The sequence below is a fragment of the Theropithecus gelada genome, chromosome 13 (assembly GCF_003255815.1).
Source record: "Theropithecus gelada isolate Dixy chromosome 13, Tgel_1.0, whole genome shotgun sequence".
Taxonomy (NCBI): domain Eukaryota; kingdom Metazoa; phylum Chordata; class Mammalia; order Primates; family Cercopithecidae; genus Theropithecus; species Theropithecus gelada.
The window spans coordinates 19,393,405-19,418,494 of record NC_037681.1 but is presented as its reverse complement, the minus strand read 5'-3'; the positions used below and the strand labels follow the sequence as shown (position 1 = coordinate 19,418,494).

General features: G+C 51.5%; 1 protein-coding gene across 1 annotated transcript in view; it reads right to left on the bottom strand.

The window, feature by feature from the left end:
* The window catches only part of FAM178B (family with sequence similarity 178 member B), a 116,172-nt gene that overhangs the window by 55,609 nt on the left and 35,473 nt on the right, over nucleotides 1–25,090 (bottom strand). The window contains exons 7-8 of the mRNA XM_025353503.1: nucleotides 23,122–23,227; nucleotides 19,567–19,651 (exon numbers count right to left, since the gene is read on the bottom strand). Coding sequence (XP_025209288.1) covers nucleotides 19,567–19,651; nucleotides 23,122–23,227 — 191 coding nt within the window. The remainder of the gene's footprint in view (nucleotides 1–19,566; nucleotides 19,652–23,121; nucleotides 23,228–25,090) is intronic.

Genomic DNA, 25,090 nt, shown 5'->3' with positions numbered 1-25,090 from the left:
CCTGGTCTTCAAGGTATGGCTGCACTTGGGACAACTGCTCCCTGACCATCTGGCCATCCACATCAGGCAGTGGTCAGGGTGCTCGGCTGCCCACAGCCAAGTGGCACGAAGAGTCCTGTGCCACAGGCCCCGAGCGACAAGGCTCACTGGACACCAGGTTCACATCCTTAGACTCTCTGCGGCAAAGCACTGAGGCTGGTGCTCAGCCCACTGTGGCCTCTGCAGCACTCTTGCTGCTGCAACATTTAGGTGTTCCCCGGTCTGCCATCCCTGCTGGGAGCACACCTCGCCTGCCTCCCACAGCCTGGGGTGTGTCTCCTCAGCACGTGTGCGCTGTGGGGACCAGCTTCCCCTGACCGATTTAACCAAACATCCACGATAAAGTCTGACCACATCAGCCAGGTGCAGTGGCTCACACCTGTAATCCTAGCACTTTGGGAGGCCAAGGCAGGCAGATCGCCTGAACTCAGGAGTTCGAGACTAGCCTGGGCAACACAGTGAAACCCTGTCTCTAGTAAAATACAAGAGAAATTAGCCGGGCATGACAGCATGCGCCTGTAGTCCCAGGTATTCAGGAGGCTGAGGCAGGATAATTGCTTGAACTCGGAGGCGGAGGTTGTAATGAGCTGAGATCGGGCCACTGCACTCCAGCACGCCAGCTTGGGCGATAGAGTGAGACTCCGTCTCTCCAAATACAAACAAAAAAAAATCTGACCACATCAACAAACAGGAGGAACCTTACATACTCAGGAGATTTTTTTCTGTCAGACTACTTAAGGACATTCTTACAAGCAGGAGAGTAGAAACATAAAAAAGAATGTGTCCAGGCATCTTCTCTAAGGATGGCTGCCCAAGACCTCCCACACCACATGTTCTCTGCACCGTGAGCTCCCACACCGCATCTAGGAGCAGAGCCTACGTTTCCACACTGCTGTCATTCCTCAACATTATCCGACTTAGCAGTTGACTTGCTTTTCCTTCTGTCTCTCCCCAGTACAACAGGAGTCCCGCAAGGGCAGGGGCCACATCTGTGTTGGTCATCTCTACAGGCCCCATGCCTAAAACCGTGGCCAGTGCGTGGAAGAATTAGAACGAACGGACGGAGAGAATCCAAACCAAATCTGACCAAGTAGTACACAGCTAAGAGGGTACTATGTTTACGTGCCTCCAAAGCTCGTATGTTGAAATTTAATCCCAAGTGTGATAGCATCAAGAGGTGGGGCCTCTGGGAGGAAAATTAGGTCATGAGAATGGAGCTCTCACAAATGGGGTCAGTGCCCTGGTAAAGAAAGGAGGTCTGAGGGAGCTGGTTGCCCCTTTTACCCCTCTGCCCCGTGAGGAATTGGCCAGAAGACCTCATCTCCGGGGCAGAGAGCAGCTCTCACCAGACGCCAAATTTGCTGGTGCCTTGATCTTGGACTTCCCGGCCTCCAGAACTGTAAGCGATCCATTTCCCAGTTTATCAATTACCCAGTCTAAGGTGCTTTGTCATAGCAGCTCAAATGGACCAAGACAGGGAGACTGACAAGTCCTAAGATGGGCTGGCAGTATCCAGGAGGCAGATGTTAAATTTGACAGCGGGTAGGGCATCAGAATCAAGGACCTGGAAGCTGAGTGAGGGACACATCAGAAGCACATACTTGAGCCTTCACCATTCAGGAGGGTGAGCGCCCCGCCCTGAGGACCCACTTCAGCACACTCCACTGTGTTCAGGAACTAGCCAGGTGTGGAAGGTAAAGAGGCAAGCTAGAGGAGACCTGAACCTCAAGGAGCTCTCACGGTCTAGGAGGAACAGAAGCCAGATCAAGAAATACACGTCAATGTCTTTATGCAAAAATCAAAGCAGGTAAAAGGTACAGAGCCTTCTCTGAGGGGCGGGTGTTACCTGGGGGTGGTGAGGGGACAAGACAAGGAACATGAAATGTGGAAGGTGGAATGGGAACGTCTCTTTTCTGACAGAGACAGAAAAGACGGAGGCAGAGCAGGCACAGAGCAGGGACGGCTGCAGCGGGCGGGGACTTCTGCAAGGACCACTGCAAGAACCAGTTTCCTAAGCACCCCGGAAAGTGCTGGCAGCAGTCCTGCCCAGCTGCAGTGCTGGCAGACGGCAGGATGGCGGACAGAGGGTCTCTGAAACCTGCCCAAGGACATTTCTTCAGCAGGCATCGAGTGTCTCTCTTTGGAAATGTATACGGGTCGAGACTTAGCAAACAAGTAATTAGACTCTTGGAGGAGGAAAAACTTTCTTGTTTGTTTTTTTTTCCTCTCTTGGGCAACTTAACAAGTAAAGAGTGGTAATGATACCCCTTACTCGCCTCACAAACGAGCTGGGAAGAATGAAGTCTGCAAAACACAATGAGACTCCACTGGAAAGAGAGAACTGTTCACCAGGGCCTTCGGGGGACTGTGCACGTATGTGCATGCACCTGTGGGCGGGCAGATGAACTTTCCAGGGAGGGGAAGACAATCAACCTAGGGCGAGGCCCCAGGAGGCCCAGGTGGGCTGGAACCTCCTGCCAGCAGCCTCAGACCCAAAGGGGGTAGTGCCTGCCTCCCCTCGAGATCCCCGTCGCAGCCCACACAGGGGCATCTTCTGCTGTGAAACCCCCTGACTCACAGGCAGCAGTGCCCACTCTGCCAGCCTCCAGCCGGACACCATCCCGTCCCCTCTTCTCCCACCCAGCAACCGCTCCACGGAACAGCACAAGCCAGGCCAAGGTGTCAGGAGCAGTGTCAGAGAAGGGGCCTGGGAGGCCTCGGGACAATTCAGTCCCCATCAGCAGCCCTGGAGGCTGGTGACTTGAGGACAAGAAAATACCACTCCAGAGCCCATAATTAACACTGCCTAGAAGTGGGCCATGCCCTCAGCTTTTCCTGAGCTCTGTTTGTCCCCATGAGGGCTTTCTGGGGAGCTGACACAGAGGAAACTCAGACGCCAGGCTGCCAGGCTCCAACTCCCCAACTCAGTTCCTCCAGGCACAGAACAGTCGTTTTAGGTGATGCCCAGGGGAGCACTGGAGCACTGTGTCTTTTAAAATGCCAGCATGGGCTGGGCATGGTGGCTCACGCCTATAATCCCAGCACTTTGGGAGGCCAAGGTGGGTGGATCACCTGAGGTCAGGAGTTAGAGACCAGCCTGGTCAGCATGGTGAAACCCTGTCTCTACTAAAAGTACAAAAAAAAAAAAAAAAAAAATTAGCCGGACGTGGTGGTGGGCACCTGTAATCCCAGTTACTTAGGAGGCTGAGGCAGGAGAATTGCTTCAACCCAAGAGGCGAAGGTTGCAGTGAACTGAGATTGCGTCACTGCACTCCAGCCTGAGCAACAGAGTGAGATTCCGTCTCAAAAAAAAAAAGGCCAGTGTGAACAGCCCAAAGCCTCTGGGCTCTGTGTGGAGGCCGTGTTTCTGCAGCTGTCCGTTTAGGTTACTCTTCTGGGATGGAACTGACGCTTGGGGGTGTGGGGGGAGACAGAGGAAGAAAATCGTCAGGCCTAAAATAAAAGTGACTTTTCCATCTGTGTCGTGGAAGAAGCTGTTAATTCACTACCGTTCTCCTGGCACCCCTTACATGGAATTGGAAATCCATGCACATCCCAAGAACCTCTTCGGCCACTGGAAGTGCCAGCCTCGGCTCCAAGACCAGGCTCCTGCCCCACTTCTGGGCCTCCCTCGTGCCCCCCCATTCTCATCCTGGGCCTTAGGGCTTTGGCAGCAGGAGATGGAGTCTGCAGGCTCTGTTCTTATTCTCCCCAACCCCCAAATCAAACAGCGAATGAGCTTTGGTGGGTGGCTGCACTGGGAGGGCCAAGCAGCACCATCTGCCTGAGTTCTCGTTCTCTGAACCCGAGATACCACAGGAGGCGGGGAGGTCCCCATCAGCCTTAATGGCAAGGGGCCAGGAGGCTGGTTCCTGAAGGAAAGCAAGCTACCCACCCCACTGAGTCCAATCCTAGCTGGAGTACAGGCCTCACAATGTTTACGGGAGGCTTAAAATCCAATTCTTTCGTATCCTCCCCAATCTAATCACTTATCTTCCTGCAGCACTTTTGTACTTAAATTTAAACTTGTTTCAATATTGCCAGCTTTAGTCAATTAGCTTTAGCTTTAGTCATTTCAACTGTGCATTCACTCAGCAAATGGCAAGCAAACACCAGGCGCCATTCTAAATGCCGGGGACCCAGCGGTGAACAGAACAAAGCAGCCCTGCTCTCAGGGTGCTGGCGTTGGGTGGGGGACATGCAACACACACACGAAAGATACATACACACAATGATGCTGGTTGGCATCCGTGGCTTGGAGGAAGGGTGGTCAGGGGACGCTGGAGCACCGAGGGACTTGGGGAGCCTGGTAGAGACCTGAGGCCAGGGAGCACTGCTGTCTTCTAGGTTGAGCAAGGAGCCCAGGGTGCTGGAGGGGGTGCAAGGCCCAGGGGCTAGGAGTGAGTATGGAGAGGCAGGTGGGGGAGAGAGAGAGGCAGATCAGCCGTCCTGGAAGACTGGGGCAAGGACCAGGGATGAAGAGAAGCCACAGGACTTGAAAACAGGGAGTGTCATAATCAAAGGGAGCCAGGTCCTCAACAACAACAAAAAAACAACAAAATCCTGTATCCCCAAACTATGGCATGTCCATTTCTGATTTTAAAAACATGCACATTTTGTTGCTCCTGATGACAGTGTGAGCGCAGGACGCAAGCAGACCGGCGTTCTCTGGAAGACTGACGCTGCCTCTCCCTGTGAAAACCGTGTGTCTAGGGGGACTGAGAAATGCTGACCACTTGCTGCTCCTGGTCTCTCTTTCACCCGCTCTTTTCCAGAGCTGTACCCACTTTCTTTTGGAACCTTCTTTTTGTTTCTTCTCTACTCTGCAGCCAGCTCCGAGGGTGCCTTCATTTTCCTGTTTCTCCCCACTCACCCTGAGCCCAGGGCCTTTTCTGTGGTGCCGTGAACCACCTCCCTACCTTGCCGTAACCAACTCTGCGCCCGCCAACACCATCTCTATAGGCCCGGGCCTGCTTATTCATAGGAATGTGTACAGGGCGGGTGATGCCATCCCCAGGGCACCTCTCCGTTCCCCTGCCCTTCCGTAACTCACACCACTGCCTGGTGTCACCTAATACCAGCAAGCACTCAAGGCCCCTGGCGTCTGGGACAGAGTGACATTGTGCCAAACCACAGAACCACTCATATCTGCTAGAATTAGGTTTGGCTACAAACAATAAAAAGGACCAAAATCAAAAAACAAAAACAAAAACAAAAGAAAAAAACCCACCCGGCCTTCAAAAAGCTAGAATTGTATTCTTTGACAAAAAAGAAGTCTGCAGGTAGGCAGGTCACAGCCGGTGCAGAGACCCCACTGTACCTACAGGATCTCAGGAGCCCGTCTTTCCGCTGTGCTGTTCTTAGCATGTGTCTCTCATGCTCAAGGTCACAGCATGGTCCAGCACGGCTGGTCGAGGCCCAGCTGTTACGCCTCAGCTCCAGGCAATAGCGTTCTCACTTGGCCACCTAAGCATGCATTCTTGGTTGTTTTTAAGGATACAGGGCTCCCTCAGTATGACTCAGGAAGGTAGTAGTAGCAAACCACCCTCCCAAGTTTGGAAAGCAAAAGGTTCAGACTGATTTAGACTTAACCTAAGAGTTTTCCAGTGATGTCCACGAATGAATGATCTACCAGATTCTCTCCCAGTTTGGATTTTTGGGTTTTGTTTTTATTTTTGTTTGGAGACGGAGTCTTGCTCTGTCGCCCAGGTTGGAGTGCAGTGGCTTGATCTCGGCTCACTGCAACCTCTGCCTCCCGGGTTCAAGCAATTCTCCTGCCTCAACCTCCCGAGTAGCTGGGATTACCAGCGCCTGCCACCCCACCTGGCTAATTTTTTGTATTTTTAGTAGAGACAGGGTTTCCCCATGTTGGCCATGGCTGGTCTCGAACTCCTGACTTCAGGTGATCCACCCACCTCAGCCTCCCAAAGTGCTGGGATTACAGGCGTGAGCCACCACGCCCGGCCAACAAAAGTATTCTTTAAAAAAATAACAACAGAAGGAGACAGGTCTCCACACACAGTGTCTCGGGATGATGGTGGTTGCTCTCATCTCAATCAAGGACCCAGCTGAGAGCCTAACACAGTGGTTCTCAGACTTGTCTGCATATTTGTTTTTTTTGTTGTTATTTTTTTTGAGACAGAGTCTTGCTCTGTTGCCCAGGCTGGAGTGCAAAGGCACAATCACAGCTCACTGCAGCCTCAACCTCCTGGGCTCAAGTCATTCTCCTGCCTCAGCCTCCAGAGTAGCTGGGACTACAGGCACACACCACCATGCTCAGGTTTTTCTTTTTTTAGTAGAGACGAGATTTCACTATGTTGCCCAAACCGGCCTGAAACTCTGAACTCAAGCAATCTTCCCGCCTTGTCCTCCCCGAGTGCTGGGATTACAGGTGTGAGCCACCACACCCGGCCTGTTTGCACATGTTGGAATCACTTAGGGAGTGTCAAAAATTACTGCCACCTGTGTCCTACCCCCAGAAATTGTGGTTTAATTAGTCTGGGGTGCGGACTAGGCTTTGGAATTTTAAAAAATTTCTAAGTGATTCTAATACACAGCCAAGTTTGGGCTCCACGGAGCTAGGGAAAGCTGTGGCCAGCTCCAGAGCGGTACCCAGGGCCACCCTCCCGTGCTCTGGTGGGTGATGAGGATGGTGGGGGCGGGCAGGAATCCTCAGATGCCAGCCCTGGCTCCCCTCTCGCCACACCTGAGGCCAGCTGCCCGTGGCCCACCAGCCCAGGGGCTCTCAGTTCTGGATGCCCACTGGAATCAGCATGGGAGGCTTCAAAATGCCAATGCCCAGGCTGTGCCTCAGACTGATCTCACAGGGCAGGACACAGGCATCATACTTTTTCATGCTCAGCCATAGCTGAAAATTGCCAGGGCCAGAGGATGAGTACTGGGGGAGCTGCAGACATCCTCCGATCAGCGTTTAAAAGTCAAACATTAAGAACTGTTGGGCTGGGCACAGTGGCTCACACCTATAATACTCACAAGTTGGGAGGCCCAGGCAGGCAGATCGCTTGAGCCCAGGGGTTTGAGACCAACCTGGGTAACACAGTAACACAGTGAGACCCTGTCTCTATAAAAAATACAAACAAATTAGCCAGTCATGGTGGCACGCACCTGCAGTCCCAGCCACTCGGGACGCTGAGACAGGAGGATCACTTGAGCCCGAGAGGTCGAGGTCATGGCTGCAGGGAGCCCTGATGGCGCCACCACACTCTAGCCTGGGTGACAGAGTGAGACCTTGTCTCGACAACAACAACAAAGTGCTCTCCAAGTTTAAGTCACTCCAATTTATTTTGCCCCTCATTTTAAAACTGGGGGCTGAGAGGCCTGAGCTGAAGTGGTGGGCAAAGCCCCCATTCTTGCCTGGCCGCCTCTCCTGCAGGAGGTTAGCGCACTTGGCCGAAGTCCTCAAAACCCGGAGCGTCTCAGCCCCAGCTCCACCCCAGCTCCACGTCAGAATCACCTGCCGGCTTTAAAGATTCCTGGTGACAGGTACTGTCCTAAGGGAATGAACTCACCTGGGTCTCACGAGCAACTGATGACGCGGTACCTGAGGGTCCCCTTGTACAGGTGGTGGGATGTAGTGGTAGGGACAGGTGCTGAGTGTGCCCCAGGCAGCGAGACTCTGGAGATGCCGGCTGAGCTGGGGTAAAGCATGCATGCCTGTCCCCACAGGGCCAATGGACCCCAAGTCCTGATGTTAGAGGACCAGAGAGCCCATCAGAGCTTGGCCAGTACACGCAGCTCCACAGCCCACTGGCCACATAGGACCAAAGCCGCCATCTGGAAAAGATGCTGCTGTCCACCAGGAGACCAGTGTTTCTGGAGTCCCACCCATTCATACAGCGAAAACCACCTGGGTCCTACCGTGTCCCTGCTCACGTAGCTGCCAGGAACCCAACAGATGACTAAAACTAAAAGCAAAAGAAAAACATGGTCCCCATACTCTTGAGCTCACAACTCATTGGGAGAGACAATATTAATCAAAGAACCCACCATCAACTATGACTAAAGCCACAAGGAGTGGAAGAGGGAGCCAAGCATAGAAGCAAGGGGGCAGCCCACACCCGCAGAGCAGGCCTCCTTGAGAAGGTGATGCTGGAGAAGTCCATAACCCAGAGGAAGAGATGGAGTTAAGAAGAAAGGCGCGGTGACTCACACCTGTAATCCCAGCACTGTGGGAGGCTGAGGCAGGTGGATCACTTGAGGTCAGGAGTTTGAGACCAGCCTGGCCAACATGGCGAAAACCTGTCTCTACTAAAAATACAAAAACTAGCCAGGCATGGTGGCATGCACCTGTAATCCCAGCTACGCAGGAGGCTGAGGCAGGAGAATGGCGGGAACCCGGGAGGCAGAAGTTGCAGAGAGCCAAGATCATGCCACTGCACTCCAGCTTGGGCAACAGCGTGAGACTCCGTCTCAAAAAAAAAAAAAAAAAAAAAACAAGGCCAGGCGCGGTGGCTCACGCCTGTAATCCCAGCACTTTGGGAGGCCAAAGTGGGCAGATATGAGGTCAGGAGATGGAGACCATTCTGGCTAACACAGTGAAACCCGGTCTCTACTAAAAATACAAAAAATTAGCCGGGCGTGGGGGCGGGCACCCATAGTCCCAGCCACTTGGGAGGCTGAGGCAAGAGAATGGCGTGAACCCAGGAGGCAGAGCTTGCAGTGAGCCGAGATCGCGCCACTGCACTCTAGCCTGGGCGACAGAGCGAGACTCTGTCTCAAAACAAAACAAAACAAATGAACAAACAAAAAAACAAAGGCAAAGTCAGGGGGCTCCTGCAGGGAGGAGGAGAGCGTCCCAGGTGGAGAGGCTGGCACATGCAAAGGCCCTGTGGCAGAAGGAAGATAGAAGAAAAGACACGCAGGAGGGTCACAGCACAGATAGTCAGAGGGGGTGAGGTACAATGAGCTGGACAAGGGCCGGCTGGCCGCAGAGGAGAGGGCACACATTGCACGCAAAGTAGGAGCTTGGGCAGACTTTCCAGCCCCCAACTACCTGTAAAATGAGACAATAATAGTATCTACTTGTAGGGTTGTTGTGGTGATTAAATGAGACAGGCCCTAGCACAAATTAAGCTCTCTGGAAATGTTATCTATTATTTTCAATTAAACTGCTTTTATTATCATATCCAAGAATAGTATGTTTTTAAAAAACAGAGATTATAATGCTGAATTACTGTTATCAAATGCTAATTGGAGACTGTGAAAGGGCTACGCCAAGCACATGACAGCGCTCCAAGGGAGCTGGGCCCTGAGGTCTCCTGGGTGGTCCTTCAAGTGTTTTCCCGCCCATTTGGGTCTAGACCCCATTCTCACAGCACCAGCATGGGGACTGAGTGCAGCTGGTGTGGCAGATCTAGATCCCAGCCCGCCGCTCTGGGCCTGAGGACAATGGGACTAGCCCTGCGGAATCAGGGAGTGAAGGGCACCCAGCATGAGAATGGCATGGGGTCCAGGGCCCAGGCACTCAAGTGCTCCACACATGTGGGCAGCTGCTGCTGCTGCTGCCACCATCACGGAAGACGCAACCTGCAGGTGACAGGGTCGTGGGGCCTCCACTCCGGCGGCTCTGATGCAGCAGGAAGCTGTCCTGCTAACCACAAGAAAGGCAGATTGGGTGAGGCGAGGACACCTCCTAATAAGACGGGGAAGAACAGAGACTGTCAACCTGATAGACAGACTAAAGACTGCTTAAATTTCAAAATAATTATTCCGTGTGAAATGTGCCAGACCCTCCCCACCCACAGCCCACAAAGAGTACCTACTGCGTAATTCCATTTACATAAAATTCCAGAGAACACAAACTAATCTGTAGTGACAGACAGCAGATCAGTGGTTTCCTACAGACAAGAGAGATCAATCACGAAGAGGCACAGGGAAACTTTTGGGGGCCATGGAATATATTTACTAGCTCATGGCAATGGTTTTATAGGCACATATGTAAGTCAAATGTATACATTATACACTTCAAATGTCTGCAGGTTAATGTATTCAGTTACGTCTCAATTAAGTTTTTTTTTAAAGAAGGATTAGAAATATGTACTAATTTTGGCCGGGCGCGGTGGCTCAAGCCTGTAATCCCAGCACTTTGGGAGGCCAAGGAGGGCGGATCACGAGGTCAGGAGATCGAGACCATCCTGGCTAACACGGAGAAACCCCGTCTCTACTAAAAATACAAAAAACTAGCTGGGCGAGGTGGCGGGCGCCTGTAGTCCCAGCTACTCGGGAGGCTGAGGCAGGAGAATGGCGTGAACCCGGGAGGCGGAGCTGGCAGTGAGCCGAGATCGCGCCACTGCACTCCAGCCTGGGCGACAGAGCAAGGCTCCGCCTCAAAAAAAAAAAAAAAGAAATACGTATTAATTTTTTGTTTTTGAATCCCAGTGGCTCATCGCACCTCCAGGACCCCCCACTCAGAAGACTCCTGGTCTAGAAAGCCCCACGTGGCCTGCCTTGTGCAGGTTGGGGCCTCTCCAGACATCAGTGGAGAGAACTGGGAAACTCTGGGAAGAGCAATCAGTACTGGAGGTCATTTTAGATGGATACTAATGTGGCAAAAGAAATACAGCATAGGATGGGCGCGGTGGCTCATGCCTGTAATCCCAGCACTTTGGGAGGCTGAGACGGGCAGATCACGAGGTCAGGAGATCATGACCATCCTGGCTAACATGGTGAAACCCTGTCTCTACTAAAAATCCAAGAAATCAGCCGGGCGTGGTGGTGGGTGCCTGTAGTCCCAGCTACTCGGGAGGCTGAGGCAGGAGATTGGCGTGAATCCGGGAGGCAGAGCTTGCAGTGAGCCGAGATGGCGCCACTGCACTCCAGCCTGGGCGACAGAGCGAGACTCTGTCTCAAAAACACAAAAAAGAAATACGGTATACATGTATAAACATAAAAATATAGATGAAACGTGGATTGTGCATTAATTTGTTCCTGGAAATAATCACAAGAAACTGTTACTAATGAGTACTTGGGAGGAGGAAGTGGCTGTGGGGAGTGGCTGGGAAGAAGACTTTCACTCTTTATTTTGCATCTTTCTCTAGTATTTAAATTTAAATTTTCTAAACTTGGTACATAGAATACTTTAAAAAATAACAACAGGGGTTACCTGGGTGGTAAGATTGCTGGCCATCTTGTTTCCATTTTATTCTTTTTACAAGAAACAACTTTACGAACGCTTTCTGAGAGGAGGAGTGGGAAGGAGGAATAAAGAAAGGAAGGGAGAGATGAAGGAAAGAGAATGCAACAGGCCACGGCAGAAAAAAAAGTAACCCACAAAATGGGGCCTGTACAGAAGCCCAAGGCCCCAGTGGCTACGATGCCAGAGCCCGAGGAACAAAGGGAAAAGTGTGATCAAGTGAGGAAGAACAAAGTGTCCTAAGACCCTGCTCAAGAACGTGAAATGAATTTTGTTCTTGGAGCTGAACGTCTCGCCCACTTTCAAAATATCCAAAGAATGTACTGGCCAGGGTCATTCTATTTTATTATGTCCCCCTCCTCCTACACAAATATTATAGAAGCCAAAAGAGAATGGAATGGGTAGGTAAAAATGGACAATTGTCTTGGAAGCAAATGGGAAAGAACCTACGCGAACTCTGCTCCTTTCGACAGCGTTTTGATCTCGCTGATAGAGCTCCTTTTCCTAAGGCATTGCTTTAAGACGGGTGCTAGGTTAATGGCCAGTCATATACCGGCTCGGCCAAAGCATTTTTGTTAAAGAAACATGAGGTCATTTCTCTTAACCAATTAGTTGCACAAGAGTATGTTTGCTTTCAAAACCCAATTCTACCACAAAAAAAATTATCACAGCTATTAAGTTCAGCAGGTTAATATAAAAATCTGTATTTCTACACACGAGCAATAGACAATTTGAAAAGAAATTAAGAAAACATCTCTACTTAGCCGGGCGCGGTGGCTCAAGCCTGTAATCCCAGCACTTTGGGAGGCCGAGACGGGCGGATCACGAGGTCAGGAGATCGAGACCATCCTGGCTAACACGCTGAAACCCCGTCTCTACTAAAAAATACAAAAAAAAAACTAGCCGGGTGCGGTGGCGGGCGCCTGTAGTCCCAACTACTCGGGAGGCTGAGGCAGGAGAATGGCGTGAACCCGGGAGGCGGAGCTTGCAGTGAGCTGAGATCCGGCCACTGCACTCCAGCCTGGGCGGCAGAGCGAGACTCCGTCTCAAAAAAAAAAAAAAAAAAGAAAACATCTCTACTTATACCAGCACCAAAAGAATAAAATACTTAGGAACAGATTTGACCAAAGAAATGTAAGACACGTACACTGAAAATTACAACAGTGTTGAAAGAAATTAAAGAGGATCTAAATAAATGGAAAGACATCCTATATTCATGGATAGGAAGACTTACTATTATTCAGATAGCAATAGTACCCAAAAGTTATCTGTAGATCCAAGACAATCACTATTAAAATCCCAGTTTTCAATGTTGCAGAAATTGACAAGCTGGTCCTAAAATTCATATGGAAATGCAAGGGACACCAAACAGCCAAAACAAATTTTTTTTTTTTTTTTTAAGATGGAGTCTTGCTCTGTTGCCCAGGTTGGAGGGCAGTGGCACAATCTCAACTCACTGAAAGCTCCACCTCCCAGGTTCACCCCATTCTCCTGCCTCAGCCTCCTGAGTAGCTGGGACTACAGGCGCCCACCACTACGCCCGTCTAACTTTTGTGTGTGTGTGTATGTTTTAGCAGAGACGGGGTTTCACTGTGTTAGCCAGGATGGTCTTGATCTCCCGACCTCGTGATCCACCTGCCTTGGCCTCCCAAAGTGCTGGGATTACAGGCATGAGCCACTGTGCCTGGCCATAGTTCGAGGACTCACACTTCCCAACTTTAACACTTACTATAAGCTACAGTAATAAAAAATTTAGGGTACTAGCATAAGAGTAGACATATAAACCAATGGAATAAAATTGAGAGTTCAAAAATAAAACCTTACATTTATGGTCAAATGATTTTCAACAAGGGCGCCAACAGAATTCAATGAGGAAAGAACAGTCTTTTCAATAAATGGTGCTGAGACAACTGGATATCCATACACGAAAGAACCAAGCTAGACTCCTATCTCAAACCACATATGAAAATGAACTCAAAATAGATCAAAGACCTAAATTTATGAGCTAAAACAACAGAACTCTTAGAAGAAACCACAGATGAAAATTTTCATGACCTGAGATTAGACAATGATGTCTTTAAGTTTGACACCACAAAAGAAAAAAATAGATATATTGGACTTCATCAAAATTTTACAATTTTGTACATCAAAGGACATAATATTAAGAGATTGCAAAGAAAACCCATAGAATGAGAGAAAACATTTGCAAATCACATATCTGGTAAAAAAGAGACCTCTTATCCATCAGCAGTCACTCCCCATTCCTTCTTCCCCTATCTCCTGGCAACTATTCATCTACTTTTGGTCTCTGTGGATTTGCCTATTCTGGACATTTCGTGTAAGTGGAATCATATACTACGTGACCTTTGGTGTCCTTTTTTCTTATTGGTGCTTTCATGCATGTTATAGCGCATGTCACTCCTTCATTTTTTTATGGCTGAACAGTATTCCATTTTATGGATATACCACATTTTAAGAGGTTTCTTTTTGGGGAGATGAAAATGTTTTGGAAGTAGACAGTGGTGATTCAACAACTCAGGATACTAAAAACCATGGAACCTTACATTTTAAAAAGGTGAGTTGTATGGTATGTGAATTGTATCTTTAAAACAACCAACCATTCCATCCTGGTCTTGCCAAATATTAATAAAGCTCCACTGTGCCCGCAATGGCACCCACTGTCCTTCAAGACCTGGCCTTCAAGACCTCCAGTCTTATCTCCTCCTCTGCTCCCTTGAGGGAAAGCTCCACTCTTCCGCCTCCTTGTCTTTGTTCGCACTGCTCCCTGCTTCCCGTGCATCCCTGCACACCCCGATACTCTGCCCAAAGGCTGCAGATCAGTGGTCTGTCATTGAACGGAGTCTGCAGGTGGGTTCGCAGTGGTTTTTTCTTAACTGAGTTAGTTACCAAGAGGACATCTCACATAAACATCTATATCCCGGCTGGGCGTGGTGGCTCACGTCTGTAATCCCAGCACTTTGGGAGGCTGAGGCGGTGGATCACCTGAGGCCAGGAGTTCGAGACCAGCCTGGCCAACACGGTGAAAACCTGTCTCTACTAAAAATACAGAAGAAATTAGCCAGGCATGGTGGGCGCCTGTAATCCCAGCTACTTGGGAGGCTGAAGCAGGAGAATTGCTTGAACCCAGGAGGCAAAGGCTGCAGTGAGCCGAGATCATGCCATTGCACTCCAGCCTGGGCAATCAGAGTGAAATTCCATCTCAAAACAAACAAAAAACAACAAAAATAAAACATCTATATCCCGGCCGTGGCAGTCTGTGGTGCCTATCCAAGAGCCACGCCTCCCTTCTTCCTTGGTAAGGGAACTCTGGTTTTGTTCTGGTGTTGCTCAAGGAAAATGGGTCCACCCCAGCGGAAGAACAATGGCATTCCACTCACCTTTGCTGAGACTGGCCTAAGGGTGGTTATTTGAGCAGTCAGAGCTCTGAGTCGCAGGCAACAGAAACAGGAGCTTGCTACTTCAGCAGAAAACAGGTTTATTATATGCCAGAAGCCAGTTAACCATCAAGGTAATTAAGCTTAGGTTCCGGGGTCCCTCACCGGCATGTGCCTCCATGAGTGCTCCAGGATGGGAAGCGAAGTCAGGTTGCAATGAACAAGCATTGCTATAAGAAAAAATCCTGAGCTCAGTGGAAAGCGACTTGAACCTCCCAAGGCCTAAGTATTTGGGATGATTTCTCTACTTATTCTAAACAAGCATTCACTCTCATACTAAACATTCCATGTAATGACTTAGATGACCCAGATGTTAGAATTACAAACAAGGATTTTCAAAGCAGCTATTAGGGCTATGTCCAAGGTGTTAAAAGAAAGTTTGCTCATACTCAATAAACAAATAGGAAATCCCAGGAGAGAAACAGAAACTATTAAAAGAAATAAAGGGCCAGGTGTGGTGGCTCACACCTATAATCCCAGCACTTTGGGAGGCCAAGGTGGGAGAATTCCTTGAACCCAGGAGTTTGAGACCAGCTTGGGCAATTGGGCAATATAGGGAGACCCTGTCTCAACAAAAAATAAAAATAAATTGGCTGGGCATGGCGGTGTGCACCTGTAGTCCCAGATACCCTGGGAGGCTGAGGTGGGAGGATCATTCCAGCCTAGGAAGTTAAGGCTGCAGTGAGCCATGATTGTGCCACTGCACTCCAGCCTAAAGGACAAAAAAAAATCCTATAAAAAAAAAAAAAAAAAAAAAAAAAAAAGGACTAAATGGAAATTTGAAAACTAAAAATTCAAGTATCTTAAAAGAGACTAGAAAAATAAACCTAGGCTGAGCTCAGTGGCTCACACCTGTAATTCCAGCACTTTGGGAGGCCAGGGCTGGTGGATCACAAGGTCAGAAGATCGAGACCATCCTGGCCAATATGGTGAAGCCCCATCTCTACTAAAAATACAAAAATTAGCTGGGCGTGGTGGCATGTGCCTGTAGTCCCAGCTACTCAGGAAGTTGAGGCAAGAGAATCACTTGAACTCTGGAGGCAGAGGTTGCAGTGAGCCGAGATTGCGCCACTGCACTCCAGCCTAGGTGACAGAGCGAGACTCCGTCTCAAAAAAAAAAAAAAAGGACTGGAAGAGTAAATCTCATGCATTCCACCCTGAAGGGATAGGATTCATGAGGCTGGAAATTCCTCAGACACAACCGTGATGTTCAAAGAACAAACAACATGGCAAGTGACTCGAAAGCCCGTGACCCAGTTCTAATGAAACAAAATGGAAAAACTGTTCTGATAAAAAGAGAGGAAAGTATGAGAAGCAGCGACCTCGTATGTCCCATCCTTTCCTCTGCTGCCCTGAACACTCTTGTCTCCTGAGAACACAATGGTGTTGGGAGCTGCGGCAGCCATTCTGCAACCCGGAGAGGAGGTAGTGAGAAGGCACACGCAGAATCCAGAGTCCTGAGACTGCACATCTACTGAACGTGTGACCGAATCACCTGCCTCTGAACTCCTTGTCATGTGAGGTAACAAACTACTCTTGGTGTTTGTTATCAAACAGTCAAAATACAACCTAACTAAAATGTGGCTTCTCTTGAAAATGAAGAGGTTTGGGAACACCAGACCTGCGTTTACCTGCACCAAACCTGATGTAGACAGTCCTTTTACACCGGGCAGGAGCTCTCAGACTTTGCTCACTCAGTCCCCACAGGCAACTGAGTTTGCAATCCCTGCTTTCTGGCACAGATGGCTCAACTGTCTCATCTTCTACAAAGAACTTCCTGGTTCCTGCCTCCCCACACCCCAAACCCACCTGCCTACAGGTAGTTCCTCTTTCCATTGCCTCCTTTCTGGCTCTGATGGTCACTGCTCATTTAATCCCCTCCCACCTATCAGCCTCCTAGGAGGAGGCCCGTGCTGTACTCATTCCCACGCCTCTCTTTGCCATCCAGCGAAGCGCTTGAGGAAGGAGGTGCTCAATGTCTTAGCTGAATAAATGAACGAACACTCACTGCACTGAGGCGTGGCGACGTGCCAGAGCATCCCCTCTCTGAGTGCACCACGCTCTGCACAGCTGACATGCACGTGTGTTGCTTCCCTATCCAGGAATACAATTCCCCATCACCCCCCGCCCCAACACACGGGAGCCCTGGGCCACTCGGGCTGTAGCCTCAGTCACTGGAGCACACCCATAATAGTCAATACTCTTTTTTTTTTTTTTTTGTGAGACGGAGTCTGGCTCTGTCACCCAGGCTGGAGTGCAGTGGCATGATCTTGGCTCACTGCAAGCTCCGCCTCCCAGGTTCACACCATTCTCCTGCCTCAGCCTCCCGAGTAGCTGGGACTACAGGCGCTGTCACCACGCCCGGCTAGTTTTTTGTATTTTTAGTAGAGACGGGGTTTCACCGTGTTCGCCAGGATGGTCTCGATCTCCTGACCTCGTGATCCACCCGTCTGGGCCTCCCAAAGTGCTGGGATTACAGGCTTGTGCCACCGCACCTGGCCGTCAATACTCTTAAGTCCTGGTCCCCTCAGCAATTCCCTTACTCAGTAGGTGGGGATAAAGGCAATGGCGTAAGACTCTCCCTAGGACAGTCTGGAAAGAACTGCTGGTCACCACAAGCTCCAGGAAAGGATGGGAGTTTACACACAAACAAATCTCCTGCTTACGTATGAGAAGCGACTTGAACACACACGCACGTGCGCACGCACACACGAATCATAGATACGGGGCAAGGGAGACAGCCCCAGTCTACCTTGAGCTCTGTGCCCCAGAGGCCTGCTGTCCTCTCAGACACTCAAGAGCCCCAGGCTATTAGTGAAATCCTGAGGAGCATGACTTCCTTCTGCATCAATCCTGGATCTGATTTAACCTTAGAAATGCTTCCTGAAATGGCAGTTGATCTTTAGTCCTGACTTCTGACAGATTTTCTCTGGGCACCTGGCCCTTTTGCTCTTGACCTAGTTTTTTTTTTTTTTCAGTTGTGGTAAAATACACATAACATAAAGTTTACCACCTTAACCATTTCTAAATGCACAGTTCAGTGGTAGCAAGTACATTCACACTGTGGTACAATCACCACCACCATCCATCTCTAGAACTCTTTTTTCTTGCAAAATTGAAACTCTGTACCCATTAAACAGTAACTCCCCACTCTCTCCTTCCCCTAGCCCCCGGTAATCACCATTCCACTTTCTGTCTCTACGAATTTGACTATCCTGGGTACCTCATATACATGTTTGTTCTTTTGTATGTTATTTCACTCAGCATAATGTTTTCAACGTTCATCCATTTTGTATCATGTGTCAGAATTTCCTTCTTTTTTTTTAAAATAATGTATCATGGACATTCAAAGAATTTCCTTCCTTTTTAAGGCCAAATAATATTCCACTGTATGCACGTACCACATTTTGTTTATCCATTCACGGATGGACACTTGGATTGCTTCTGCTTCTTAGCTATTGTGAATGACGTGGTAAGAACCTGGGTACGCAACCATCTGCTCTAGTCCCTGCCTTCAGTTCTCTAACGGACCGGGCCTCTCACTTTCCCCACACCAGTTGAGATCCTGACCCCAGGCATGGACTTCTCTAGGCCAGTCCCTGGTCCCCTGGGCAGGGAAACAGAATCCCAGGCTGGGCTCTCAGGTAGTGTCCACGGGAGATCCTCTGCAGTTGGAAGAACCAGAGCTGAGCTGACAAGGGGCTCAAGAGCTTGTTTCTGACCCCTCCTAATGGGGAGCGCAACACAGACAACGTGGCAAGAAGCAAAGGAGAGTGGGGCGTCCCCTTAGCCTCAGAGGAGGCGACACATACCACTGCAGGGAGCAGGACAAGGGAGGCCTCTGTTCGCCTAAAGGGCAGGCATGCCGCAGAGGCGGCCCCTGGGGCTCCAAAGGGCATCGGGGGCTACAGGGGCAGAGGTTACGAAAAGGGAGAGGGTGCTGAGACTGGTGCTGTTCAGAAGACCTCGGTTAGAGGGCTCCATGGAGAGCGGGGCGGAGGCGTCTGGAATGCTCTAATTTGACAGATGGTCCCAGCTCAGCCAACTCCTCAAGCAGAAGAGGCACAAAAGCAGAAACTCAAAGGGCTGGGGGTTCATGGTACATCCTGGTCTAGAGCCTTAGCCTTCAGGGCCATGTGCTTTCTTGCTCTGGGGTGCGCAGCCTACAGCTGGGGCAGAGGCTGGGTCTGACCACCTGGGAGTCCCTCTCACTGTCTGCCTAAGCAGCTTTCAACTGGTTACATGATATTTTTTGGTGCCGAAGTGTCTAGGTTCAGGTACCAAATGATGACAGTCTAGGGAGGGTGCAGCCACTAGGAGGGAAATTAATTCCTTCTGTGGAACTCTGAACATCCGAAAGCATTATAAAGAGGAATTAAATACACCACCTAAATGCCACAACCAAGGCACCAGCTTGAGGCTCTCATTCCCACCCAGACCAAACTCAGGGGCACTGTGGATGTCCTATCAGCCAAGGAAGGCTGTCAGCGAGGGAGACAGCTTCAGACTCTTCCCTTCAGTGACTCCAACCCAAGGAGCAGCCTGATTTGATGCGGATGTTCCTGGAACCCTCCCAAGCTAACCAGCGCTTTCAGGAAGGACTTGGGAGCAAGCTGTCCCCTCAGACCTAGAGCCTGTCTCAGTCTGAACCCACTGTCCTGGACTGCTCTGGCATCCCAAGAGCAGCGAGGTCAGCCTGGCCGTGGCCACAGGGACTGAGATCTGAGGCCAGTTCAAGGTGCCAAGGAGCCTGTTGGTTCAGCTTTTTACTAATGCTGGAGGCTGAGCCAAAGATGGCCTGATGCCGCCACACCCTAGTGATGCAACGTCCCACCAGCATCTCCCCTGCAGCTGGGCTCCAGGCACTAGGAGTCTCGGGAGCTCAGCGCACCAGTCTCCACCCTGCATCCCAGGACTGACCCGGCTGAAGGAAGATTCCGTCCACACTGAGATCCCACAGAAGACCGAAGGCTCCCGAAGACGTTTCTGGAGGCCAAGTCAGCAGCTAGGTGGAAAAACAAAAAACAAAAAACAAAAACAAAAAAACTGGTTAGCTGGGTCATTCCTAAAAAGCCATAGTAGCAACTTCCACGACTTCACATTAAATAAATCCCATTTAATCCCCGTAAGTCCATGTGGTACAAGGACACTGTCACTGTTGCCAATTGAAAGATGGAAAACCAAGCTCAAAGAGGTCAAACGACCTCCCCAGAGTCACACAGCCCGCGAGCAGCAAAGCCAGCCCCCAGGCCCGGACCCCCAGGTCTGTGTCACCTGAAACCTCCTACTCCGTCCACCTCCTGGCATGGGGGTCTTGGTCCCCCTGCCCCTCGCTCCCTGTGGTCACAGCCATGGCCCTCCAGGGCAGAACCCAGTGTAAGGGACAGAAAGCCTGCACTGATCACAGGCGGCAGGACAATCACAGGGCGGGCCCTCTCTGTGATCCGTGAATCATTTCCAGGTCAGCGCCTTAACTCACTGTCATCTGAGACCACCAGGTTGGAAGGTCCTTCCAACGTACCAAACACAGGTCCTCAAACAAGGGTGGGGTGGTCATTTCTGGGATCCTTATCTGAATATTCCTGGAGCCTGATGGTTAGAAGCTGGGATTTGGGAACATGCAGAGAGGCTGACAAGGGAATGAGCAATGGGACAGCAGCAGCCCACAGGTGCCATCTGGTCTAGGGGCACTCAGCAAGCTCCCAACCGTGGCCGCCATGCTGTGCACGACATCGTTCCTCCCCAGTACCCAGGGAAGTCTGCCTTGTGGGCACTGTGGGCACATCTCCTTTCAGGACTGAGGCTCTTGTTCCCCCGGGGGCTGGGCACTGTTGCTGCCAGGGCTCTGAGCCCAGGGCCCTCTCTGAGCCTTGACCGTGGAGGAAGCGCCCAGTCTGGGGTCACAGCCCTCACCAAGTGTCTGTGTGATAACTGGCCAAGGCTGGAGACCTCGCCCCAACTGGGTCAACTCTAAGGTCGCCAGGCTCCAGAGCCCATTGGGACTGCCTAGGGCCAAACGCTCTCCCCCCTCACAGGGTGGTTCCAAGCACGCCCCCAGGAAGCCTGTGTGGACACCCCCTGCTTGGTGTCTGGAACTCTGCCTTTCTCCTCCTGCCATAACCTCTTACATTTTCTTGGCTGAACGCTTGAGTCTCTCCCAATAAGAACATACGTTCATTGAGGGTGTACACCTCCTGCGGATGTCCTCTCTCCCGGCAAGGCTGGCCCACACGAGGGCACAGTTCAGCCAGTCCCATGCACACCCTATTAAAGCCCCTGGGAGGAGTACACGGGACCAAATCCCTGAGAGAACTCAGGCTGTCCTTTCCAAGAACGTCGAAGGAGCCGGGTTGGAGCAGTCTGACCACCTCACCCCACCCTGGTTCAGTAGGGACCCCAGGTACAGGCGTGGCCCCGGCAGCCCTGGGACCCCACTTCCCTAGCTGCCTTTGACTGGACAAGGGGACCACTTAACCCCTCTTAGCCTAACCAGATTCTCCTTCCTAAGGAACCAGATTTGGGAACAGGGTCTGGCCTTACTTGGCCATGGAGCCTGTGGGGAGACAGCAGCAGAGGCCAGTCCTGGGATCCCAACCCTTCCCCATTCCTGGGTCCAGCTCCTCCTGGGGCCCAGCACGCCCCCACCCCGGGACCTCAGGAGCCACCCTCGCACCTGCGGAAGGAGCCCTCGTGGGTTTTCCGCCTCCCACAACCAGTCCCCAGTAACTGCTCGAGGTTCTAAGTCCCCTGAGGACACTGCCCAGAAGGCCCCCCAAAGCCAGAACACCCCTTTCATGGATCTGGATTCAGCCATGGGGGTGGGAGATTTTGTTTCTCCTTCTTGCAAAATGTGAACTGGACTCTGCACTAACAGCGTGCCTTGCAGGACACCCAGGCCCAGAGCAGAGCTCTGCAGGGGCACCAGGACAAGGCAGCTCACGGGATGTCCTACTTCCCTCCACGTGGGCCCATCGGGCCTGGCTCCGAGGCACAGAGCTGATGCTAAGAAACCCACCCATGGCAACACAGGAGTAGGTGGCAGGGCCAGAACTCACACCAAGTCTGTTTGTCTGTCTGTCTGACCTCAGGGCTGGGTCCTGAATTCCTGTCCCCTCCAGCCCCCTCCCAGCATGATGGAGACGGGGAAAGAGACAGGGGAGGGCTCGCCTGTGCCTCCCAGGATGGGGGTCTCTGAACCCGGAGGCAACTGACACGCCCCCGGGAAGGCACTCCACGCCGTGTCAGGGTCACGCAGGGCCCCTCGGTGGGCGCCGTCTCAGATGGGTCCTTTGTGGCTCCCAATGCTCGATTGTGTGTTCCGTCATACACTGTGCAAGGAGCAGGGGCTGCAGCGGCCGGCGTGGGGAATAATGGCCCCACTGTTCCCCGTTACTCACCCACTGCTCCTTCTGGGGCTTGGGTGGGGGACTGGGGGCTGGCAAGCTTAGCAGCTACACACCAGGGCCCCAGAAGCTGCAGGTCTTCCTCCGCCAGGGTAGGGAGGAGCGAGGTGAAGGACCCAGAGCACGAAGGGAGAGCTGGAGGGCTCTCTCTGGACCGCAGCCAGCCTGCCGGGGTCGAGCCGCTCCTGGAATAATCCGCCCCACATGACGGCTCTGATTTACAGCTGGGGTCCAGCCTCCAACTGGCAGGAATGGGACCAGCTGGAACTTGTGACCCGCCTGTCCCCAGACAGGGATGATTCCGGGTGGGGCCAAGGCCAGGACGGCATCCTCATGCCTGGCATTCAGATCACAGTGGCTGGCTCCTGGGCTATCCCTGCTGGCTTCTCACTGCCTGTCTCTGTGCAAAGGTGTCAAGCCCTGGGCAAAATGCATGTTCCCCTATGGCAAAACATTCTAGCAGCAACCAGGAAGGAAAAACGGGGCAGCCAGGGCAGCTGTTCCAGGCTTTCCCAGCCAACCTACGACTGTACACGGGAAGCACACGCTCTAACACCCGAGCACCCTCGGCTCCAAACCCACGAGGGCCCACACTTCAGGTGCCGCAGGACTGCCGTGGGCCCTGAGCGGCCCTCCCGCTGCTTATGGGATGAGGGACCTGTGACCGCTGGTGAAGAAATTAGCTTTGTCGTATAGGAAGCACTTGTTGAGGGGCTTGGACCGATTCATTGAGAGGTTAGACAGTAAGTCCACTGGGTACACCAGGTCCCTCAGGAAAGCCACGCTGAGGGCACAGGCAGCACCCAGAGACACATCCTCGAGGGAAGCAGAGGCTCCCAGGGCTCGCCGCTCTGGGAGACCACAGGCGAATCCCCTGCACCTCCCTGACCTTGGCATTCTTAGCACTATGGTGGGGATCGATGCCCAATCAGCTCTCCTCCCTCCTCCCAGCCTGAGCCCAGCCAAGCAGCACCTAAGGCAAGAGGTGAAGTGCCCACCCCTCGGCGTGCGGGCCTGCCAGGCCACCAGACTGCAGCGCTCCCGCCACCTAGTGGCAGGCTTGCGTCCTCACCTGGAACAGCCACTGGAGCAGGGGCACTGGGCAGTCAGGCACGTGCAGGTAGAGGGTGCTCAGGAGGCCGCTGTGCAGGAAGGACAGCTGTTGGGCCGGCGGGGAGCTGGGGGCAGAGGACTGAGGTTAGAGGAGGCCTCTGTGCCGGCACACTTGTCTCGTCACCGCGGGAGGCTGTCACAAATCTGTAACACTAGAGACAAATGTGCTTTTCGAGCCCTCAATGCACAGATCTGTCAGAAGGAAAAGAACCCAGGTGAGCATCAGAATCACCTGCTCTTCTTGCATGTTGCATGAACACACCTCACAGCGTTTAAAATACACAGCAGATAGCTGGATGCCGTGGCTCACGCCCGTAATCCCAGCACTTTGGGAGGCAAAGGCGGGTGGATCACTAAGTCAGGAGTTCAAGACGAGCCTGGCCAATATGGTGAAACCCTGTCTCTACTAAAAATACAAAAATTAGCCAGGCATGGTGGCGTGCACCTGTAATCCCAGCTACTCGGGAAGCTGAGGCAGGAGAATTGCTTGAACCCGGGAGGCAGAGGTTACAGTGAGCCAAGATCGAGCCACTGCACTCCAGCCTGGGCAACAGGGCAAGACTCCGTCTCGAACAAACGAACAGAACACGGTAGGGCAGTGCAGTCTGCCCTTTCCATTTGGCCACAGGGGAAGGTGGGATATTTGCCAGGGGTGTGGAAAGGTGAGGAGTGAGGCCAGGAGTGGGTGTCTTAGCCTCGGGTGCCTCCAGCTGCAAGGGGCAGGCAGGATTACCCCTACGAGGCCAGCGTCTCGAGATCTGGTTACACAGGGCGTTTCTGCTCTGCCTTATGTTTTTCAGACACAAAGGGGACACCTGAGAAGACGGGAAAATAACAGAAAGGGGCCCGGGATGAAGACATTCTGGGAAGGAAACACCAAACAAGAGCTCCATAGAGGATTCTTCAAAAACCATGTGAGCCGCAAGTGTCCCAGATTCCAGGGATGGAGGCGTGCTCAGACCAGCCACGCGGCTGTGGCCGTGACCGTGTGCCCATTCATGCTACCCCCTCGGGCCTTTCTCCTAACAGGAGCTCTCAAAATCAGCGCTGGTGTGGAGATGAGCCCTGTCTCGGGGACCGCTGACCTGGTAGATCACTTTGACCTACAAGATTCCAGGTCTCTGCAAAATGAGTTGTTGCAATGTTTCGTATGGTTGTAGGGCCTCTGGTAGGAAGTGCTTCAGAAGTTATTTTACAGGAGGTTGGCTGGACTTTGTCACCGTCCCTGAGCTCCCAGTCATCCCCAGAGAGCCTGGGTTTGGGGTAGGATTCTCCTACGTCCTGTGCATTTTGTGACCACCATCTTTGCTTGCTCTCTCTAGACCACATCCCAAAGATAAGTAACATGGATTCCAGAAAATGAAAACGTAAGTTCACGTTTGTTTTTCTTTTTAATGGCCCAAATGCATGCAAAGAACATTTCAGAAAGTACTTAACGTTGCCACCCTAGATAAAAAGTTTTCCAGTTTTTCAGTCAGCCCAACCTCCTCCTTCTGCTCCTCCTCCTTCTCCTTTAAAAAGGACATCATACTATAATCTGCCAGGAACAGAATGCTACAAAACAAAGATTATCCTCTGGGCCAAGCTGCTGTCTCTCTGAGAATGTCCAGGCAATTTACAAATTGCATGTTTTTTCTCTAAGTCATTTAAGTTCAGAGGAGAAAGCAGCTTTGTTCCTGTGGTGGTGAAGTTTACCGCCCTGAAATAGACCTTCGTTTGTACATACAAACACGTGTGCACCCCAGGACTGCTGGCATGCTCCACGCTATCCACGTGCCCAGTCACATGGAGACTTTCATGGACTGACCCCAACAAGACGCGTGTGGTTCAAGAACATGCACAGCAGCCTGAACGCAGACAATACCCATGTAAACAACGTCTGGAGGACCTTGCGAATTGGCAGAACCCCGACAACGGCCATGTGGTGA